Source organism: Mytilus californianus, unplaced genomic scaffold (assembly GCF_021869535.1).
Source record: "Mytilus californianus isolate M0D057914Y unplaced genomic scaffold, xbMytCali1.0.p SCAF_1, whole genome shotgun sequence".
Lineage (NCBI taxonomy): Eukaryota > Metazoa > Mollusca > Bivalvia > Mytilida > Mytilidae > Mytilus > Mytilus californianus.
Window position 1 is genome coordinate 100,467,702 of NW_026262581.1, and position 19,307 is coordinate 100,487,008.

Sequence of the window (19,307 nt, forward strand, 5' to 3'; positions counted from 1 at the left end):
TGATAAGATAAGATAAGATATTTTATTTCCAATTATGGGCCCCAAAGGGCATAAACATTACAACATCAATAATTTTTCATAATACAATACAAACAATGAGATAAAAAAAAAAATTTAACGAGAACTATTTAAGTTCTTAAAGACGGAATGTAATGTATTGAAATATATACATAATAAAAATAGATTATTATCTAATTAAAGGATTTCTCTTCATATTTTTTTTTATATATATAGCATTAAGAAAATAAGTTTATACTAAATAACTAACAAACCTGCCAAAAAATTCTTCAAATAATTGAACAAAGAATGGCCTTAAAAAAATTAGTTATCTCCCTTTGTACAGAAATATGGTTTAACATAGTACGCTAACATTAGATATGGTCCAGAGTTATGGTCCATAACTCTGGATTAAATCATCAGACCGGAACAAAATTTGAACTTGATCTATAACTTGTCATGATAAAACTATATACCAAATATCAAATCAATATCTTCAAGAACGAAGGAAAAAAGTGTGGAAAGCTGATTTGCCGGACTAACAGAAGGACAGACAGACGGACGGACAGACAGACAGACAGACGGACGGAGGGCAAACCTAAAGTTCCCTTTGGCTTCGTCGGTAGGGGACTAATAAAAGTATACATGAGGATACCAGTTTCTTCTTTTTTTGTTGTTGCAAAATTGGTTTTAAAAATCTACTATCTTTTTTCCATTGAAGCGAGGCGTAACCCTTTTCATCTGACTCTCTCATCAAACAATTTGAAAATAAAAGAAGAATGTGTCTGAGGATACGAATGCCCCCGTTCAAACTTGCTTAAAATAAGTGAAAATACTTTTGGGACGGACGGCAGGACGGACGGTCAAGGCCCACACTTAATACCCCTTTCGCCTAGTGGCGGGGCATAAAAATGCATCCAAGTTTATAAGCTGTAAATAATGACACTAAAACTACATGTAACTTTACAAGTCCCACAGTTCTAAAAAGGCACTAGTGTCATGAGTGTTTACACATTTAAATTATAAAGCTATAAATAAGTGATAAGTCGTTTGAAATACGTTAAAAATAAGAAAAGACAAGGAATGCTTCAGTAACTTTAAAAGGTAAAATTTAAATGTAAAATCTAAAATTAGGTATTAATTCTATATAAAGAATTCTTTTATTAATTTTAAATCAATTTACATTATAGTGGGGCACTTCCGAAGGATCGACTGTATAACTTTATTATTACATTAAATTGCTTTTATATTGATTTCTGAGTGAAATGAATTCTGTTTGTACTTTATTATATATTTTCCTTGCTGTCTTCTTTATTTAGCCAATGAATTAATGTATACTTATACCGAATTAGTTTAATGTGCATAGAAGCTATATACCGTGGGATATGTCTCCCGATCAGGGACAAACCCTTTCTACTCCGATCGTGGTTATGTTACTGATTTAATTAAATATATCCGCGTTTTAACCGTATGGGGTCTTTTTCAACAATTTCATAAACTCTTTTTTGCCAAAGTAAATTGATTTAGGCAAAAGAGTAGGAATGCTTCAGTAGTTTGTTTTTGTAGTCGAAGACCAATGTTAACATAAATGAATAATATGTAGTTGAGAGACAATATATTCACAGCTTTACTCCCTGAGATGGAAACTGGATTTTACTTTAAAATGTCCTCCTTATTCATATTTAAAGGGAGTAAGAAGATACAAAGGGGGATAGAAAACACTAGTGAATAAAGGCAGACATATTGATGACCACAAGATAACAAACAGACCCACCAAGAGCGTATAATACGCCCTTTTTGCATATTGAAATTTTGTAGCATTCACACTGAATCCCAACAGCAGAATAAAGTTTGCAATAATTTGACCAAATCATAAGAGAGCTACAGTGCGCGAAGACATGAACAAAATCACCTTTAATCTGACGGTGAAGTCACATAACTGTGGAATAAAAAAAAAATCGGAAAACTTCAAAATCAAAAGGTATCTTAATACTTTTACCAATTGCAACAATTGTGTACAGTTTCATGTGAATCTATCGAAGCATACTCAAGTTAGTATACAACATATGAAAAATTAACTAAAATCTGACAATTAAAGTCGTGTTACTCTGCAACGACAAACTAGAAACATGATTAAAAAAATAAATGGGGAATATGTCCATGGGACACAGATGATGCCCCCGCTTGCATATACATGTATTATAAAGGTACATAACTCAAGAACTGTAAGAGAACGGAAACGAAAAATTCAGCAATTTTTCCATTTGTAAAGGGGCATAACTCTAGAATGGTAAAATTGACGCCACAAAAAAATCACATTTGATCTGTGTTTTGTGGTAATAAGCATTGTGTATAAGTTTCTTAACATTTGGTAGATGCAAAACTTACGTTAGAGGACGGAAACGAAAACTTCAGCAATTTTTCTAACTGTAAAGGGGCATAACTCTAGAATGGTAAAAGTGACACCACAAAGATTCACACTAGACCTTTGTTTTGTGGTAATAAGCATTGTGTATAAGTTTCACAACATTTGGTTGAGGCAAACTAAAGTTAGAGAACGGAAACGAAAACTTCAGCAATTTTTCTATCTGTAAAGGGGCATAACTCTAGAATTGTAAAAGTGACACCACAAAAATTCACACTAGACCTTTGATTTGTGGTAATAAGCATTGTGTATAAGTTTCACAACATTTGGTTGAGGCAAACTTAAGTTAGAGAACAGAAATCAATTTCGGGACGTACGTACGTACGGACGGACGGACGTAAAGACTGACAAGGGTAAAACTTAATGCCCCCTCCGCTATGGCGCGGGCATAAAAAACGAGAGAGTTTCTTTTAATCCCAATAACAGCGCACAGTTTTAAGTAAATCAACCTATGTATACTCTTGTAAGTGTGCGATATGTGAAACAATTGCCCCAAAATCTGATAGTTAAAGTTCCGTAACTCTGCATTGGAACGATGGGGAATGTGTCTATGGGACACAGATGATGCCCCCGTTTGCACATCATATAAAGTTATAAAGGGACATAACTGAAGAACGGTAAAAGTGACGCTACCCAAATTTGTACTTGATCTGAGTTTTGTGGTAATAAGCATTGTGTATAAGTTTCATAACATTTGGTTGAAGCAAACTAAAGTTAGAGAACGGAAACCAACTTTGGGACGTACGGACGTACAGACGGACAAGGGTAAAACTAAATGCCCCCTCCGCTACGGCGGGGGCATAAAAATTCAAAATCAAAAGGGAGCTATCTTTTTTCGTCAATCATAATGTATGTTAAAATTTCATGAGAATTGTATAAAGCAAATTCGAGTTATCATATGAAGTGTTGACATACGAACGGATCATCGGAACGGAGGGACTACGGTATAACGAAAAGACAATTAATTAAGACCCTACACAGAAAACCTAAAGTTTGAAAACAAATCCCCCCCAAAAAAACCGGGGTTACACGAAGGCAGGTGTTTCTTGCTCAATTGGTCACATCCGTTGGAAAAATACCCATATGGGGAGGTATGTTAAGAGTACTGAGTAGTAAAATTCTTCAGCCCTTCCAACATTATGTTAATTTATCGATAAATGAAATATAAATATCATATTTTATTCTTTCCATTTAAAACCAATGTTTTTTGGTTTTAATGAGATATTTTATTTGTTCTTAGAACAATCTTCTTATTCGCTGATCTAAGTTACCGAAATAACCTATTACTGGCTATCATTATGGCAGACTTAATATGATATGTGTTCCCGATTGCCATTTGCTATCGCGTACAGCAGATTTTTGTCTGCGTTTCCGATTGCCATTGTAATGCAATGGATTTTGCAATCATGACGATGTACAGCAGAATGTGATCGTGCTGTGTTACCTGTTGCATCTGCCGGTAAAAGGATGTGAGTAAGCAAGTTACAGCAACTTTTTAATTTGCAATGAATAAAACTTTCTCATAAAATCTATAAACCAATGTTTATCCTTGCCGCAATTTGAAGAAACAACCAGGAGGTGAAACACTGAAAATCACGCATTCTTAAATAATAAGAATATAATCTAATATATATGAAATACATGTCGAGTCATTGCGATCATTGAAGTTCTTATTACAAACAGTCATATATTATATGGACCAAAGATAGTTGGCCTTTGACTCATATTAACTGGAGATATCACTTAATCACAAACGCAAACGTTATTTAATGAGCCACGAAAATGAAATCAAAGGTAAGGTCCATCCAGTCAGACCGACTTGTTCATGTCACAATTTTACTTCAGCTTAGATACGGTTTTCCTACTTATATCTAATTGACCTTATTTTTTATGTCATTGGGTTGCAGTCTCATTGTCATATATCATCACTTCCTTTATTCACACTAATCATGAAACCTTAATGTTGATCGATTAATCATTAATATATATGGTGACTGGTCAAAGTCGAGCGTAATAAATAAATAAAATAAAATATTTTTTTTATTTCAAGAACCAAAACATATCTTTCTTGCCTCAAAATAAGTCAGATATTTACAAAAGACATACAACATAAGATACAAGTACATTATATACATACAATTCCATAACATTATTTACAGAAACTACAGGTCATTAAAGATGGCATATTTTTGGTATTAATATTGATTCACTAATAGGGTCCTTTTATTCTAAAACCAGTTGTTGGCATGATACGGGTTATGTTCTTCTCATATATTTTATGATGGTATGATACTAAAGTCAATCCTTCTATATGGGGCAGAATGCTGGAGAATTATCCAATCAGACATGAAAAAGCTTTCCTCATTCCATAACACTTTCTTGAGGAAAATCTGTAAGATATTCTGGCCCAATACTATAACCAACAAAGACCTGTACCACAAAACCAATCAGTGTTGTATTGAGACGGATATTAAAAGGAAGAGATGGCGTTGGATTGGTCATGTATTGAGGAAAGGAAATGAGGATATCACCAAGACTGCTTTGAGATGGACACCTGATGGTAGACGAAAAAGAGGGAGGCCAAAAGAGACCTGGCGCAGAATGGTAGAAACTGAGATGAAAGACCTTGGGAAAACCTGGAAGGAGATTGAGAAGAAGGCAACAGACAGGCAAATGTGGCGAGTACTGGTTGAGGCCTTATGTGCTGACAGGCACGAAGAGGATGAGTGAGTGATGATACTAAACCCCTAACAGGAGGGATTGTGCTTGATTTTCATATGATGAAGATATAATCTTTCGATTAGTTTAATTGAGGTCTGGAGCTGGCATGTCAGTAAATATGCTGCTAGTAGTCCTTTGTTAATTTATGTATCACTGTCATTTTGCTTAGTTTCTTTTGTTACCTATTCTGACATCGGACTCGGACTTCTTTTAAACTGAGTTTTACTGTGCGTACTGCTATGTGTTTGTTTATTCTACATTGGCTAGAGGTATAGGGGGAGGGTTGAGATCTCACAAAACATGTTTAACCCCGCCGCATTTTTGCGCCTGTCCCAAGTCAGGAGCCTCTAGCCTTTGTTAGTTTTGTATGTTTTTTAATTTTAATAAATTTATATGTTTTGGAGTTTAGTGTGACGTCCATTTTCATTGAACTAGTACACATGTTTGTTTAGGGGCCAGCTGAAGCCCGCTTCCGGGTGCGGGATTTTCTCGCTGTGTTGAAGACCTATTTAGTTTAAACATATTTTATTTACTCAAAGTAAAATGGATTGGACACAAGTAAACCATACTTATGAAGTCCGCTCCGAATAACAATAAATTACAATACAATATTAATGTGAGCATGCAATAATTCAGAATATACAATACTATAAGAGTCTATCTATTGAAAAAAAAAGATAAAACAATAATAACGGAAAAATTGGTAATATGATGAGGATGATGACGTGAATGTACCGCAAATACACTATTAGTATCATATAACAAGAAATCTCTCAGACCTTTTAATAAACTCGAATACATGTTTAAATATATTGACGTTTTGTTCATACGAAAGGTTTGGATTACCAGATGTTAATAACTTAACATTTAATATAAGGTCATCAGGGAGCCATCTTAGATTGTTCATCAAAATTTCTCTCTGGTGTGTATATAAAGAACAGTCGAAAAGGAAATGGTGTACAGTCTCAATGTTGCATTTACAAAAACAAGATGGGTCAGAAATTATATTGACTCTAAACAAGTCATAGTTCAAGAAAGATGAATAGCATCTGAATTGTGTTAGAATCATATTAAGTTTCCTCGGTCCATATGAATAGTGCTTCGGTACATCTTTATTTATAGTATTTAGCCTTTTTAATTGGATTTTAAATTTTGAGATAGAGTCTGATTTTCGAAGGGACAAATCGGTATGATTCCATAGTCTAATAGTTGATGGTATAAAAGATTCTTTAGTAAGGGATAATCTACAAAAGGGAACAATAATAGCATTGCCATTTCGCAAGGGATATACAGTTGTGCTCTGTACACTGGGTGGAACTAGATTACATAGATAATCCGGAGCATGTTTGTATTGAATGTTATAAAACATTTGTAATTTTCGTCTTTTCCTCCTGTCAGCTAAAGTTTCCCACCCAACTTCCTCATACAGATTTTCAGATTTTGTAAATATAGGCAAACCAGTAACTATTCTAGCAGCTTCTAGCGGCAGACTTTCAAGTTTAATAGCATATCCTATCCCACAATTATCCCAAACCTCAGTTGCATATTCAATAAAATGCTCCGCAGGGCGCAGCTTGATACGACCGCAGAGGTCGAACCCTGAACAGTTGGGGCAAGTATGGACACAACATTCAAGCTTGATACAGCTCTGAATTTGGATTGTGATTAAATATTTGACACAGCATAGGTTTCTGACACAGAATGAATGTGGTCTAAGAACTTAAAAATTTTAAATTGGACATTCACCTATTATGGTCCAATATCCAAAATCTAAATACATGGTTAGATTCAGCATACCAAAGAACCCCAAAAATTCAATTTTTAATGAAATCAAACAAAGTTTAATTTTGGACCCTTTTGACCTCAATGTGGACAAAGTTGATAATGGGGCCCAAAAATCAAAAATCTAAATACATGGTTAGATTCAGCATATCAAAGAACCCCATACATTCAATTTTTGTTGAAATCAAACAAAGTTTTATTTTGGACCCCGATTTGGACCAACTTGAAAACTGGGCCCATAATCAAAAATCTAAATACATGTTTAGATTCAGCATATCAAAGAACCCTAAGAATTCAATTTTTGTTAAAATCAAACTAAGTTTAATTTTGGACCCTTTGGACCTTAATGTAGACCAATTTGAAAACGGAACCAAAAATTAAGAAACTAAATACACAGTTAGATTCGGCATATCAAAGAACCCCAATAATTCAATTTTTGATGAAATCAAACAAAGTTTAATTTTGGACCCTTTGGACATCAATGTGGACCAATTTAAGAACGGGGCCCAAAATCCAAAAACTTAATACACGGTTAGGATCAGCATATTAAAGAACCCCAAGAATTCAAGAATAAAACCCCATTGAAATTGGTCAAGAAATAAGCAATTTATACCAAGTATCTTCTTTTGCACAATACTGTGCAATTGAATATTTCTTGCAATTGAGCAATACTGTACAATTGACAATTTCTTGGTATTGCACAATATTGTGCTATTGGATATTTCTTGCTATTGCACAATACTGTGCAATTGAAGATTTCTTGCTATTGCGCAATACTGTGCAATTGAAGATTTCTTGCTATTGTTCAATACTGTGCAATTGAAAATTTCTTGCTATTGCACAATACTTATTATATAATAATTTACACATCCTGTTTGGTGTGTATCTCCTACCATATCATTATTATTTGCTTTTAAATATAAAACAGAAATAACCAACTTAAAATGGAAAATTTTAAAAGAAAAAAAAAGGAAAAAAAAAAAATTCCCCCCCCCCCAATTTTTTGAACCCCCTTATGATTCATCACCCCCAAACTCAATCCCAGCCTTCCCTTTGTGGTATGGTACCTTGCAGTACAATTTTAGAGAGATCCATACACTTGAACACAAGTTATTGTCTGGAAACTAGAAAAATGCTTATTTTTGGCCCCTTTTTTGCCCCTTATTCCTAAACGTTTTGGGCAATTACCCGCAAACTCAATTCCAGCTTTCCCTTTGTGATATGGAACCTTGTAGCACAATTTCAGAAAGATCCATACACTTACACACAAGTTATTGTCATGAAACTAGAAAAATGCTTGTTTTTTGCCCCTTTTTTTTGCCCCTAATTCCTAAAATTTTGAGGCAATTACCCCCAAAATCAATCCCAGCATTCCCTGTGTGATATGGAACCTTGTGGTACAATGTCAGAGAGATCCATACACTAACACACAAGTTATGTCTGGAAGTTACAAAAATGCTTATTTTTGGCCCCTTTTTGGCCCCTAATTCCTTAACTGTTGGTACCATAACCCCCAAAATCAATTCCAACCTTCCTTTTGTGGTATTGAACCTTATGGTAAAATTTCATAGAGATCCATTCACTTAAACTAAAGTTAGAGTGCGAAAACCAATGTGTCTTCGGACGACGCCGGACGACGACGACGACGCCAACGTCATACCAATATACGACCGCAAAATTTTTTTGCGGTCGTATAAAAATTGGTCTTATAAATACTATATAGAGTTTTTCTAAGTTTTTCCTACAAAGTTGATACTTGAGTTTTCTCAGTATATTTAAATGTTTCGTTACACTAATAATCAAATTGTCTATATGGCTTTTCCACCGAGCATCAGAGCAAAACGTTACCCCAAGGTGTTTGTGACATTTTGTAATAGGAATTTCTTTGTTATTTAAGCAGAATTTTAGATCTGGAGCGTCATTATTTGAAAAAATCATTATTTCTGTTTTGTCTGGATTAAAAGACATAAGCCACCTTCTTGACCATTCGTTCAGCTGCTCAAGGTCACGACCAATAACATTTTTTATCTGTTTTTATTGGTGGCCTTCGGCTGTTTTCTGCTCTTTGGTCGGGTTGTTGTCTCTTTGACACATTCCCCATTTCCATTCTCAATTTTATTCAACAAACAAACTTGCAGTATTCAAGGACTGTTCGTTAAAACGGAAATTATACTATTCATCTCGAAACTGTTTCAATGATTTGGAATCTTTTCCTTTTGATGGCAAATAATTCCATATTTGTGTACCTGAATACATTAATATTTTCTTCATTAAATTTAGTTTTGGCAGGTGTAAATTGGTATTGTTAATTGAACACAGCCGATTATTTTCGAATATTTACATATTGAAAATTTTTCTTCTAAATATAAAGGAGGTGTAATTCCATTTAAAGATTTAAATACCAGAATAGCTTTCTGATGTTTGACAATTTTTCTCAATATTTCTCTATTTTAAACTTTGAAATAGCAGTTATGTCAGTTATGTCGTGGAAAATAGACGAACAAATATAGTTTGCAATGATTCTATAAACCGAATACCCGGTATATAGTCGACCTTTTACGAGCACTTATTAAAAACTGACCTAGAAGCGAACACATTACGTTGGTCGATGAACCCTGAAAATGAGATCAAGGTCATACAAGTCATATATGTCTTACAAAGATTATTAAGACCAAATATGAGTGAAGCCTTTTTCTTATAAACTGGTACACTAACCTGAACACGGAAGCTAAACATTTATTAACGAACCATGAAAATGAGGTCAAGTCTAGGTGCTTATCCTGTCAGATCGACCGTATACTTCATCTTTTACTTATAGTAACCGAATAACTGACCTAATTACAAAAACTTGATCAATGCACACTAAATACGAGACCAAGGTCAAGTGCACCATGTCAGACAGAAATATATATAGTATATACTACTTAACAATGATTATATAAATAAAGTTGATCTATTACTCAACGTAACTAAAAAGTACATCAAATCAAGAAAATTAAATATTGATCAATGAGGCATGAAATAGAGGTCAGATGTCTCTTATCAAACATAAAAGTACCCCTTAAGCTAATTATTTAGATCAAATATAGACACCCTCAAATATAGTAATAGTAGCCGTGAACCTCATCTAATCAAGATAGTCTAACGGTCATTAATGGACCATGATAATAATTTCAAAGTGGGAGGTATAATTACACAGCGATGAGTGGTCGGAACGGGGACTTTACATCCGATGCCCAATATAGGACGAGCGCCTCGTGTATGTTTATTGGATCTTAGGATCGCCACGTGTATGTGTTATTGGACCTTTGGAGCGCCACGTGTATGTTTTACTGTGCCCTTTGCAACAACTATTTGATCAGGTCTAAAGGTGGCCTGTTGCAAGGCAAAATTAGTATTTTCCATTATATCCCTTTTTTTCTAGTAGCAGTCCAAATGTATCGCCATTCATTTCTGTGGACCCTCTCTGTAGAAGCTACCTTTTATTTTATTTTGTTATTAAATTGTTCTTGTTCTCAATATACATGATATATTTGCTACTGGACATTAGGCAATTAACATTAAATATGTTGAGGAAAAAACAGCAGAGATGTTCTTTCAAAATGAGTTTTCTTGGTTTTGAGTATTCTGTTTTAGTAAATGACAATGGGCTGATATTCTCCTTGGTCATTTTTATCCTATTTATTTCACCTGTGGACATGTGAGCTAAAATTAGAAACTTAACAATGAAATCTTTCCTAATGAGTCGCAATGATGGGACATACACCACAAAAGGATGACATTTGAATAGATACACATTATGTACATCGCCGTAGGACAGTAGTACAAATGACAACATTATCTGAAGATGCTAAGCATAATAATGAGTTAGTGACTGTATTTTGACCATTCACATGATGCAGGTAGCTTTACATCAGAATATATTTTGTTGATTAAAATAAATCTTATCAACATGATCAATAAAAGAGGTAAATGTTTTGAGCTTTTTTTTAGATAAATTGTAATTATATATATTTTAAGAAGATATTTAATTCTTGTCTTTAACCAATATACCCCCGAACCCCCTCATTTATCTAAATACTCATACCATTACGATACGTATGTACAATAGATTTTGAAATGAATATGCAGATATTTGTAATGTTGACAAACTATTTTAATTGTTGATTACTTCATGAAAAAGTGCCGTTTCCATACCGTTCTGTGTTTATCTTTTTCACGTGTATCTTGATATCTAACAACCAGATGTGTGCAGTTTGAAAGTACAAAATGATTATAACGTGTGTAGTACAGAGAGAAATAATTAAAGAAGCGTATGAACTAACCTAATTTTATATGTATATTTATGAAGTATAGAGTTTTGAACTTACTGTCCCATAAGTAAAGTCGATGGAGTTCTCGTTTCAAACGTTCATCACGAATTCTATTGGTTTCACGCTGGTCATACTTTCTTAAACTAAAAGTTCTATAACCCCTGTCTCTCCTTAGAGGGGGTAGTTCTCCTCCACTCCCAGTTCTATTCCTAATGTGTTCTTGGTTTTGTTGTTGTTGTTGAAGCTGTGCTTTTCTTTTCTTTTCAGAATCAAACAAGTCAAAGAAGAAATCCATTTTTATTCAAAATATCAGATTACCTAGAATTTGTCACACACTAAAACTCCTTAAACTATCCTAAAGACTCATTGTTGTGTACACACGAAATCTGATCCATGCGAGTGCATTTCAATCCATTCAAACAAAGTACATTTAAATATTTTTAGTCTATATTCCCATTATTTGTTTCCAAATTTAGTGTACACATGGTAGAATTCACGCTTAATGTTTTAAACGCACTATATATAATGATAAATTACTGCGTACTAAAGAAATAAATGTATATTCCCACTGTGATTGACAGCTAACAAGTCAAATTATTCACTCTTCCATTCCAAGACGTTTGTCCTGCCTGCCTTAGGATGGTCTTTTTGTAATAAGATGCGAACCACTATGTGTAATTTAAGTTTAAGATATTTTGTTTACCATTCAAATTGGCCTAATTTTCGAAAGTTTACGCATGAGTGTCGCCGGGATTTGAAAAAATACGCATGGCGTGTTTTGGGACAGTTGTTTCATTCACCGTATTTCTGATTTAGTCATTATTTCTAATTTTAGACGAGAAAATCACTTGTAAGATTTGTGTATAGACGGATATATCATCATTTTATCGTTACCTATGAACAACATATGTCGAAATTTAATATTTGAATATTTTTTCAGGTAAATGACAAATTGATAACAAAGCACATAGGAGGCACCTGTAAAGGTATGTTATGCTTGTCTAATGTAAAGCACAAAGGATTATTTCGAAAATATGTTTAATATCTACGTGTGTGCCCTTTTTTTTTTAATAAAATTAAATCTGCATTTGTATTGTTACAAACAATATATAACAAACCTGTCAGATATAGATTTTGTTTTTTATTTATATAGTTCGATTTTCGGTCGTCTTTTCAAAATTAATTTTAACTTGTCACGAGTCTAAGCAATTGGCCCGGGACACAGTTATCGTCCTTTGATTTTGTACAAATTGAGTCCCTAGTGTGGACAGACTGGGTATAACTTGTAATTTTTTTTCATACACCTTCCAAATTTATTTCTTTATAGTAAGAAGGGGAATGAAATTACATGTAAAAAAAAAATGAGGGCAAGAATGTTTAGGTAAAGTAGTGATTTGGTCCAGTTTGAAAAGGTCAAACATTAGTATGTCTGAAGCTGTCAAACTGAATTACAGACCCCCTTGAATTAAAATTGTCCATATTTTGAGTTAGAGCCGATAGACTTTTTAATAATTTTGATATACTTTGTCCCAAAAGTAGTACACTACACTATATCTTTTTTGGATAGAGCAGGTGCGATTTTTTTAATTTGCGTTTTTTGTCTAAAAGAAATGCACTACGAAATAACTGTGTTATCGGGCCAATTCATGAATGAATATTTAAGAAGCAGTGTATATGTCTTTATTTTCAGACAGAAAACCAGCGACACAAAAACCAAAACACGTCGTAGAGATCAACATATGATCTTCAACATTATACAAGTGTCTACACATGCTGTAAATCGCCGATTCTGGAAAAGTTCTGATTAAACTTAATAGAGGATGTCAAAATCTGCCATCAGCACCAATTATAAAAAAAAAATGACAAAAAGATTTAAATTAAGCTAAAAGCCGACAACTACTGACTAGGCACACGGAATGCATCTGTTTGCTAAGCAAGATTTCTTGTCTATTGAAGATGCCTGTAATGAGACTGAAACACGGATATTATAAGTTTCCATATACTTTGGATGCTTAACTACCTATCATTGAAGGTCACGTGGTTACTTGAGATCCTCTAAATTAAATGTGCTGTATGTCCACGAGGTGACGTTGTTATTTCAAATTATTCAAAGTACCAAACTATAAGATTAATCCACGAGATAGTATCTCTATAATTCCAATTAGGTTTGCGTCGTTCAGTTGTAGATATAAATAAGAAGATGTGGTATGAGTGCCAATGAGACAACTAATCATCCAAGTCACAATGTGTAAAAAGTGAACAATTATGGGTCAAAGTATGGCCTTCAATACGAAGCCTTGGCTCACACCGAACAGCAAGCTATAAAGGGTCCAAAATGACTAGTGTAAAACAATTCAAACAGGAAAACCAACGGTCTAATCTATATAAAAAACGAGAAACGAGAAACACTTATGAACCATACAAACAAACAACAACCACAGATCAACAGGCTCCTGACTTAGAACAGATGCATAAAAATGCAGCGGGTTTAAACGTTTTAACAGGCGCCAACCTTCACCCTAACCTGAGACAAAGGTGTAACATTACAACATAAAAAGACACACAATAAAATATCAATTGAAATGGCTTAGCTCGATCAAAAGGTCAATGTTGTTTTGTGTCTATATTATTTTGTGTCTATGTTGTTTTATCATATTTCAGGTCGTTGGTTTTTCTTCGTTGAATCGTTTCACATTTTGGGCCTTATTCATGACTAACTGAAGGAAATTGTGAAAACAGGACACAGAGGTTGTGCACCAATTCAAACGTAGGAAGATCCAACGGTAAAGGTGGATTTAGTACCTTCCAGTAAAAGAACAATTAATGCTGAAATGTATAGTATCAAATGTCCACTTCTTGAAAACTATATATATCGCCTTGAGGCCCCATTCCGAGTTATGGGGCTCATTGTATAGTACTTAATGAATATTTCAATTTACCCAAAAAATTCAAAAGCATTTAAATATCATTAGTGAGTAAAGAAAGCGCTCCCACGTGAAAAATGCTTTTGTGCGATACAGAGAAGCTACATATATGGTTAAAGCATTGACTATTTTCATGTCCCACTCCTAACGTTGCCTTGATGAGTTCGTTTTGTAAAATACTGGATCCGCATTTGGATGACCCTATAGATACACCTGCCGCTATATAAAGGGGAGGCACTGTCGATTTTGAACATTAGACTTGGATATCACTTGATTCAATGATCAAGTTCAATTTTAAAAAAAAAATACTTCTTATTAAAACAAATACATCCCTGGTTTTAAAACCTTGTGGTCGCATTGTATATTTACATACATAGGCAAATTTACCCCTGTTAATATGCACGTGTACATTTTCACCATGTGCACAGGGCTTTACATTGTTGGGCGTAATTTCAGAAGTATATGATTATGATGGTGTTAGTCCTGTATAACTATTGATATCATAATGGGTTCAAATCCCATTGAGGATTATGATACCGCATCCAGCAGTATGATACCGCAAAGTTACAGATCTAACATTGTTGGTCTAAATTTCAGACTAAGTCTATGTAATTAGTGGTTATCCAATAAAGAATGCCCGTCGAAGAGCTGTCACATAGAAAGACGTATAAAATAAAAACATATAAACTGTCCTGTATGACTAACTTATACACGGCATGAGTTGATCTGCAAGGTAGTCATTCTATACAAGCATCCATAAATCATGTGAACTGTGTTACAAACCCAAAGGAAGCCGATTAACAAAAAAATATATTTTTATATTTTATATGGAGCATGCAGTTGACCGAGTAATGTAGGTCGTTGCATGCAGAATTGCCTCCTGCTGAGGGGAGAACAAAATGTGTACGGCTAAATTTCAGACGAAATATTTTACATCAATTTAATTTATTCATACTAAACGTTAAACTTTTTTTTATATTTTAATTTTGTACACAGATTAACCATTAATATTGCACACAAGGTCGACGTTGTCGTATGGTATGGATATTTTAAAGTACTACCGCCGATATCTGAGTGTAAAATAGCAGGATTTACTTTTCAAGAGATAAAGTGCTTTAATTTAACAGGCTAATTATATTTTTTTAGTCTTCGACTGCAATATCATTTTCGTTAGCAACCATAATTTTATCTCTATCGACATTTCTTATGATAGTAGCTTAGTAAAATTATATTTAGGTTCTATGTATGGTCCGTTTTATATAGAAAGCAAATGTTTGCGAACAGGTAAACTTCACTAACCACTGCCCTCAAGGCTTTTCTTGGGAATTGAAACCATCTTTGAAAGTGTCTGGATTTCTGCAGTTGATCTAACTCATCGCGACTCTCTAAATAAAATTTCATCATTACGCCTAGTTCAAACAATTATACTGCGAGTTCTTATGTCACCTTTACATAATCAATAATCTTTAAGAATACCTCTGTTACAGGATGAAAAACTATAGTAGCAGATTATAAAATATCTGGTATTTTTGTTAATTCAGATTCTATTAATAGATTCATTTGTCTTCTCAGCTTGTTAATCAGTACAATCTCTGTGAAAGTTTTTTATCTGTTGTTCGTTATGCTGTATTACAGGTCGACAGGTACAGTACCTGGCGAACCTCCATTCACGTTTACAATCAAAGAGAGACTACTCTTGTGAAAATGCTGAATATTTTATTCTGTTTATATAAACTGACAATCTGCAAATTTCACATTCAAATTATCTAGCTATTTTGTTCGTGTGAAATACTGTATACCCTCTGTTTATTTCGACCGGTAACCGTATATACATTTCTCATAGTTGCTGCCTCATAATGGGGAGAGTTACGGCGGGCTTAATTTTTCCAAGGTTAGTGAAACAAACACATTCTCAGAGTCAACTAAAAAACGCGCCCATGTATCGATGGCAGCCAAGAAGAATCACTAAATTTTCCATTGTACCAAACATTTTTATCAAAATCTCCTCAATCATTTTAGCTGGGACTGATAGTAAATTGTTCTATTGGTCCCAGCTAGATATTCAAAATAGAATAGACAATCACAAGATTTCCAGGCTTAAGGGGGTTCCTAGGTTAAAATGGGTTTATTGTATATTTATCAAGCGAAAAAAAAAACCACCCTGTCAAGTTATTTTGACAGATTCTGTTTAATAAGGTATTACGGGTCTTTTGTTTTTTTGCCATGAAACGAGTTTAATGGTCGACGTCAACAAGACACGAACACTGAAAATTATGGTTTATATGGTTATATTATAAACTCATATTATATTCCATGTTTGAGCTGTTTTTTCTTTTGTATTACCTATATTGTAAGTGTTTAATTTATTAATCATTGTACTGATTTTGCCCATCATGGGTCCTCTATTGGAAATAAAATAATTGATCTCTTATACGAAGTATATAAGCACTTCTTTAAATCGACCTTATGCAAGTGCGCGACGCGGCGTAAACATGTTCATGTATAATGCTTTGGTTGGTTTTGGAACATTCAAATACGAAACAATAGATGATTTTATGTCTGTTTTGTTGGATTCTTATGTCAACTCAATTTTCAAACCGTTACAGACTTTGCATAGAGATTTTTTAACCCGAATTAAGTTAACAGATGTATTGATATTCATTGCATAAGGTCGATTTCTATCCGATGCAGCTCATATATACAGGTAGTGCACAAAACATACATCAACCCAACGCCACTCGTGTGTCGATTGCAGGGCGAACCTGTGCGTTACAAGGTTCTCTCTATTGTTCAACACTCCTATTTTCTTTCAAAAATAACGCTTTTAAAACCTATGCCTAGAAACGTTTAGAAATACACAAGTTGTTTCAAAGCAATGAAACATATCGAAAGCAGATTTAATTAAGTGTTAATTGATACTTTTTACTCTTTATGAAGTGTGTGCCTTGACATGTAAAATGAATTGATGACCATTGTTGTCAGTATGTATCATCACGTCTTAATCTTAATCCAAAACTTGTTCATATAGTCACGATAACACAACTAACAAATGTCTCTAATAAAATTAATTGAAAAAGTTAAAAAAAATCTTACTTCTATAACAAACTGCACTTATTGCTTGATACAAATATCAATTACTTTTGATATCAAACACGACATAAATAGTAGCAAATGCTAAACTTTGTGGACATTACTATCGCTGGATCATTTCACTTAACAAATTTACTGCTTTGGGGGTTGCAATCCGATGAATGTACTCGCTCTTTGATCAGAGGATTACAAACCTTCTCCAAAAGCACTTATTACTAATGGTACTTTATATAAAGTTTCCATAACTTTGGTAAATATTGCGGACCCTATACGAATATATTTATCAAAATTGTGACAGTATTTAAGTCCCAAAATTCTTCAAATTACTTTCCCCGAGTATACTCCATGGGATCACATATGTCAGTTGCGCTTGGAAAAGGAAACTCGTGTGAACCTGTGGTCATATAGTTACTCAGTGTGACACTGTGGTTGACATTTTCCAGAAAAAATATTAATATTCATCGAAACAAAAACTAATGCATTTAATCACTATTACACCCCACCCTGTTTTCCCAAATCTAAATCCTCTGAAGTTTCTATTGCTGCCAGTTATCCCCCCTAACTACTATGACCTTGTGTTTTCTCCCATCTGTTATAACTAGTTCTGGTATCTGTTATTTAATACAGCATCTTAAGTCGCATTGTATTTTTAGCTTTTATCGTGTATTTTGGAAACTTCACAAATTAGATCCTCTGAGGAAACATTTGTTTTAATATCACGTTAGAACTAAAGATAGTTTACTTAACGAGAAATCTAATTTTTTCCACACAGTTATAAATCTGCCTTTATCTTAGGTGCCAAGAATCAGATACATCTTTTATGCGTAATTGTGAACATGAAAACTTCTACCAGACTTTATTATAATATTCTAATATCACTATTGATAATATAGACATAGCGGCTTTGGTGTGTAGTATACCCGAAAAAGAATGAAAAGCAAACCAACAAAGACCACAAGATTACGACAGCCTCATACACCGATGTTACAGTTTCTGATAAAATAACTTTATTCGAAACGTATAAGCACACGAATTCGAGGTACCCAGGTATTTATGTAGTATGTAGTATGTATTGAATATTTTGTGACCAAAGGTAAATAAATTATCGTGAACTATTACTTCCTATTAAATTGCTTACTTCTGACACAGGCTGTTTAATTCGCGCGCACATAATTTATGATTACGACAACAATTTAAGACTATCAAAATCATTAAACAGGCCAAACTAAGAACATTATAGATCTATACAGTTGTGTAATTTGCTAGATCTCATTTTTTAACGAGAACAATTTTAATTTTAAGATTGAATTTGGCATCAAAATGTTTGCCTGTTTAGTTATTGGGTATTTTTTTAAATGTGTGTATGATTTTCTTCATGACTGTAAAATTGTCCATTTGTCAGTAAAATACGGAAATATGGATACTGTCTTTTGATCACAAAGAAGCTTCTGTCCAAATTTCATGAGGTTTTGACAAATTTATTGATGTCTGGGGAAAAACTTTAACCTTAGACTAAATCTTTATGTTAACTTTGAAAAAACAACTAAGACCATTTATCAGTAAAATATAGAATAATGAATAAAAAAAATAATTTCAAAATTTTACCCTGCATACTGTCTTTTGATCACGAAAAAGGTTCTGTCCAAGTTTCAAAATTCCAAGAAGGTTTAACGAAGCTATTAATTTCTAAAAACAACTTTCACCACAAACAGAACCTAACTGTTGACGCCGACGCGTATTGGGATATAAACAAAAGAAGATGTGTGGAATAAGACAATGAGACAGCAATTCAAAGACAAAATTAACCAAAAGACATCTTCAGAAATATTATACTGAGATGTGATGTGATTGCGAAAGAGACAACTATCCACAATGGTTGTAAGCAACTACAGGTACCCAGTCTTCAATGATAAGCGAAATTCATGCTTTGTATGGTAAGGTATAAAAGGTCAAATATCAAACGGTTAAACATTTCAAAAGGTACTGTGGAATGTAGATTTTAGCAGCATCATGATAGGCGATGTGCTGGGGAAATGAGGTAGGGGAATACAGGTT

General features: G+C 33.8%; 1 protein-coding gene and 1 long non-coding RNA gene across 6 annotated transcripts in view; one reads left to right on the top strand and one right to left on the bottom strand.

Annotated features, from left to right (window-relative positions):
* LOC127727728 (cAMP-dependent protein kinase catalytic subunit alpha) overlaps positions 1-19,307 on the bottom strand; it is a 101,900-nt gene that overhangs the window by 33,182 nt on the left and 49,411 nt on the right. For 2 of the 5 annotated variants that reach the window (XM_052234845.1, XM_052234852.1), the window contains exon 1: positions 11,296-11,813. The exons of the other annotated variants lie outside the window; for them this stretch is intronic. In XM_052234845.1, coding sequence (XP_052090805.1) covers positions 11,296-11,533 — 238 coding nt within the window. In that variant the 5' untranslated portion in view covers positions 11,534-11,813. Of the gene's footprint in view, positions 1-11,295; positions 11,814-19,307 lie in introns of those variants that run through there. 5 annotated transcript variants of the gene reach the window in all.
* Positions 12,137-16,593, top strand: LOC127727855 (uncharacterized). The gene is made up of 2 exons (XR_007993870.1): positions 12,137-12,224; positions 12,929-16,593. It is a non-coding gene; the product is annotated as an uncharacterized LOC127727855 (long non-coding RNA).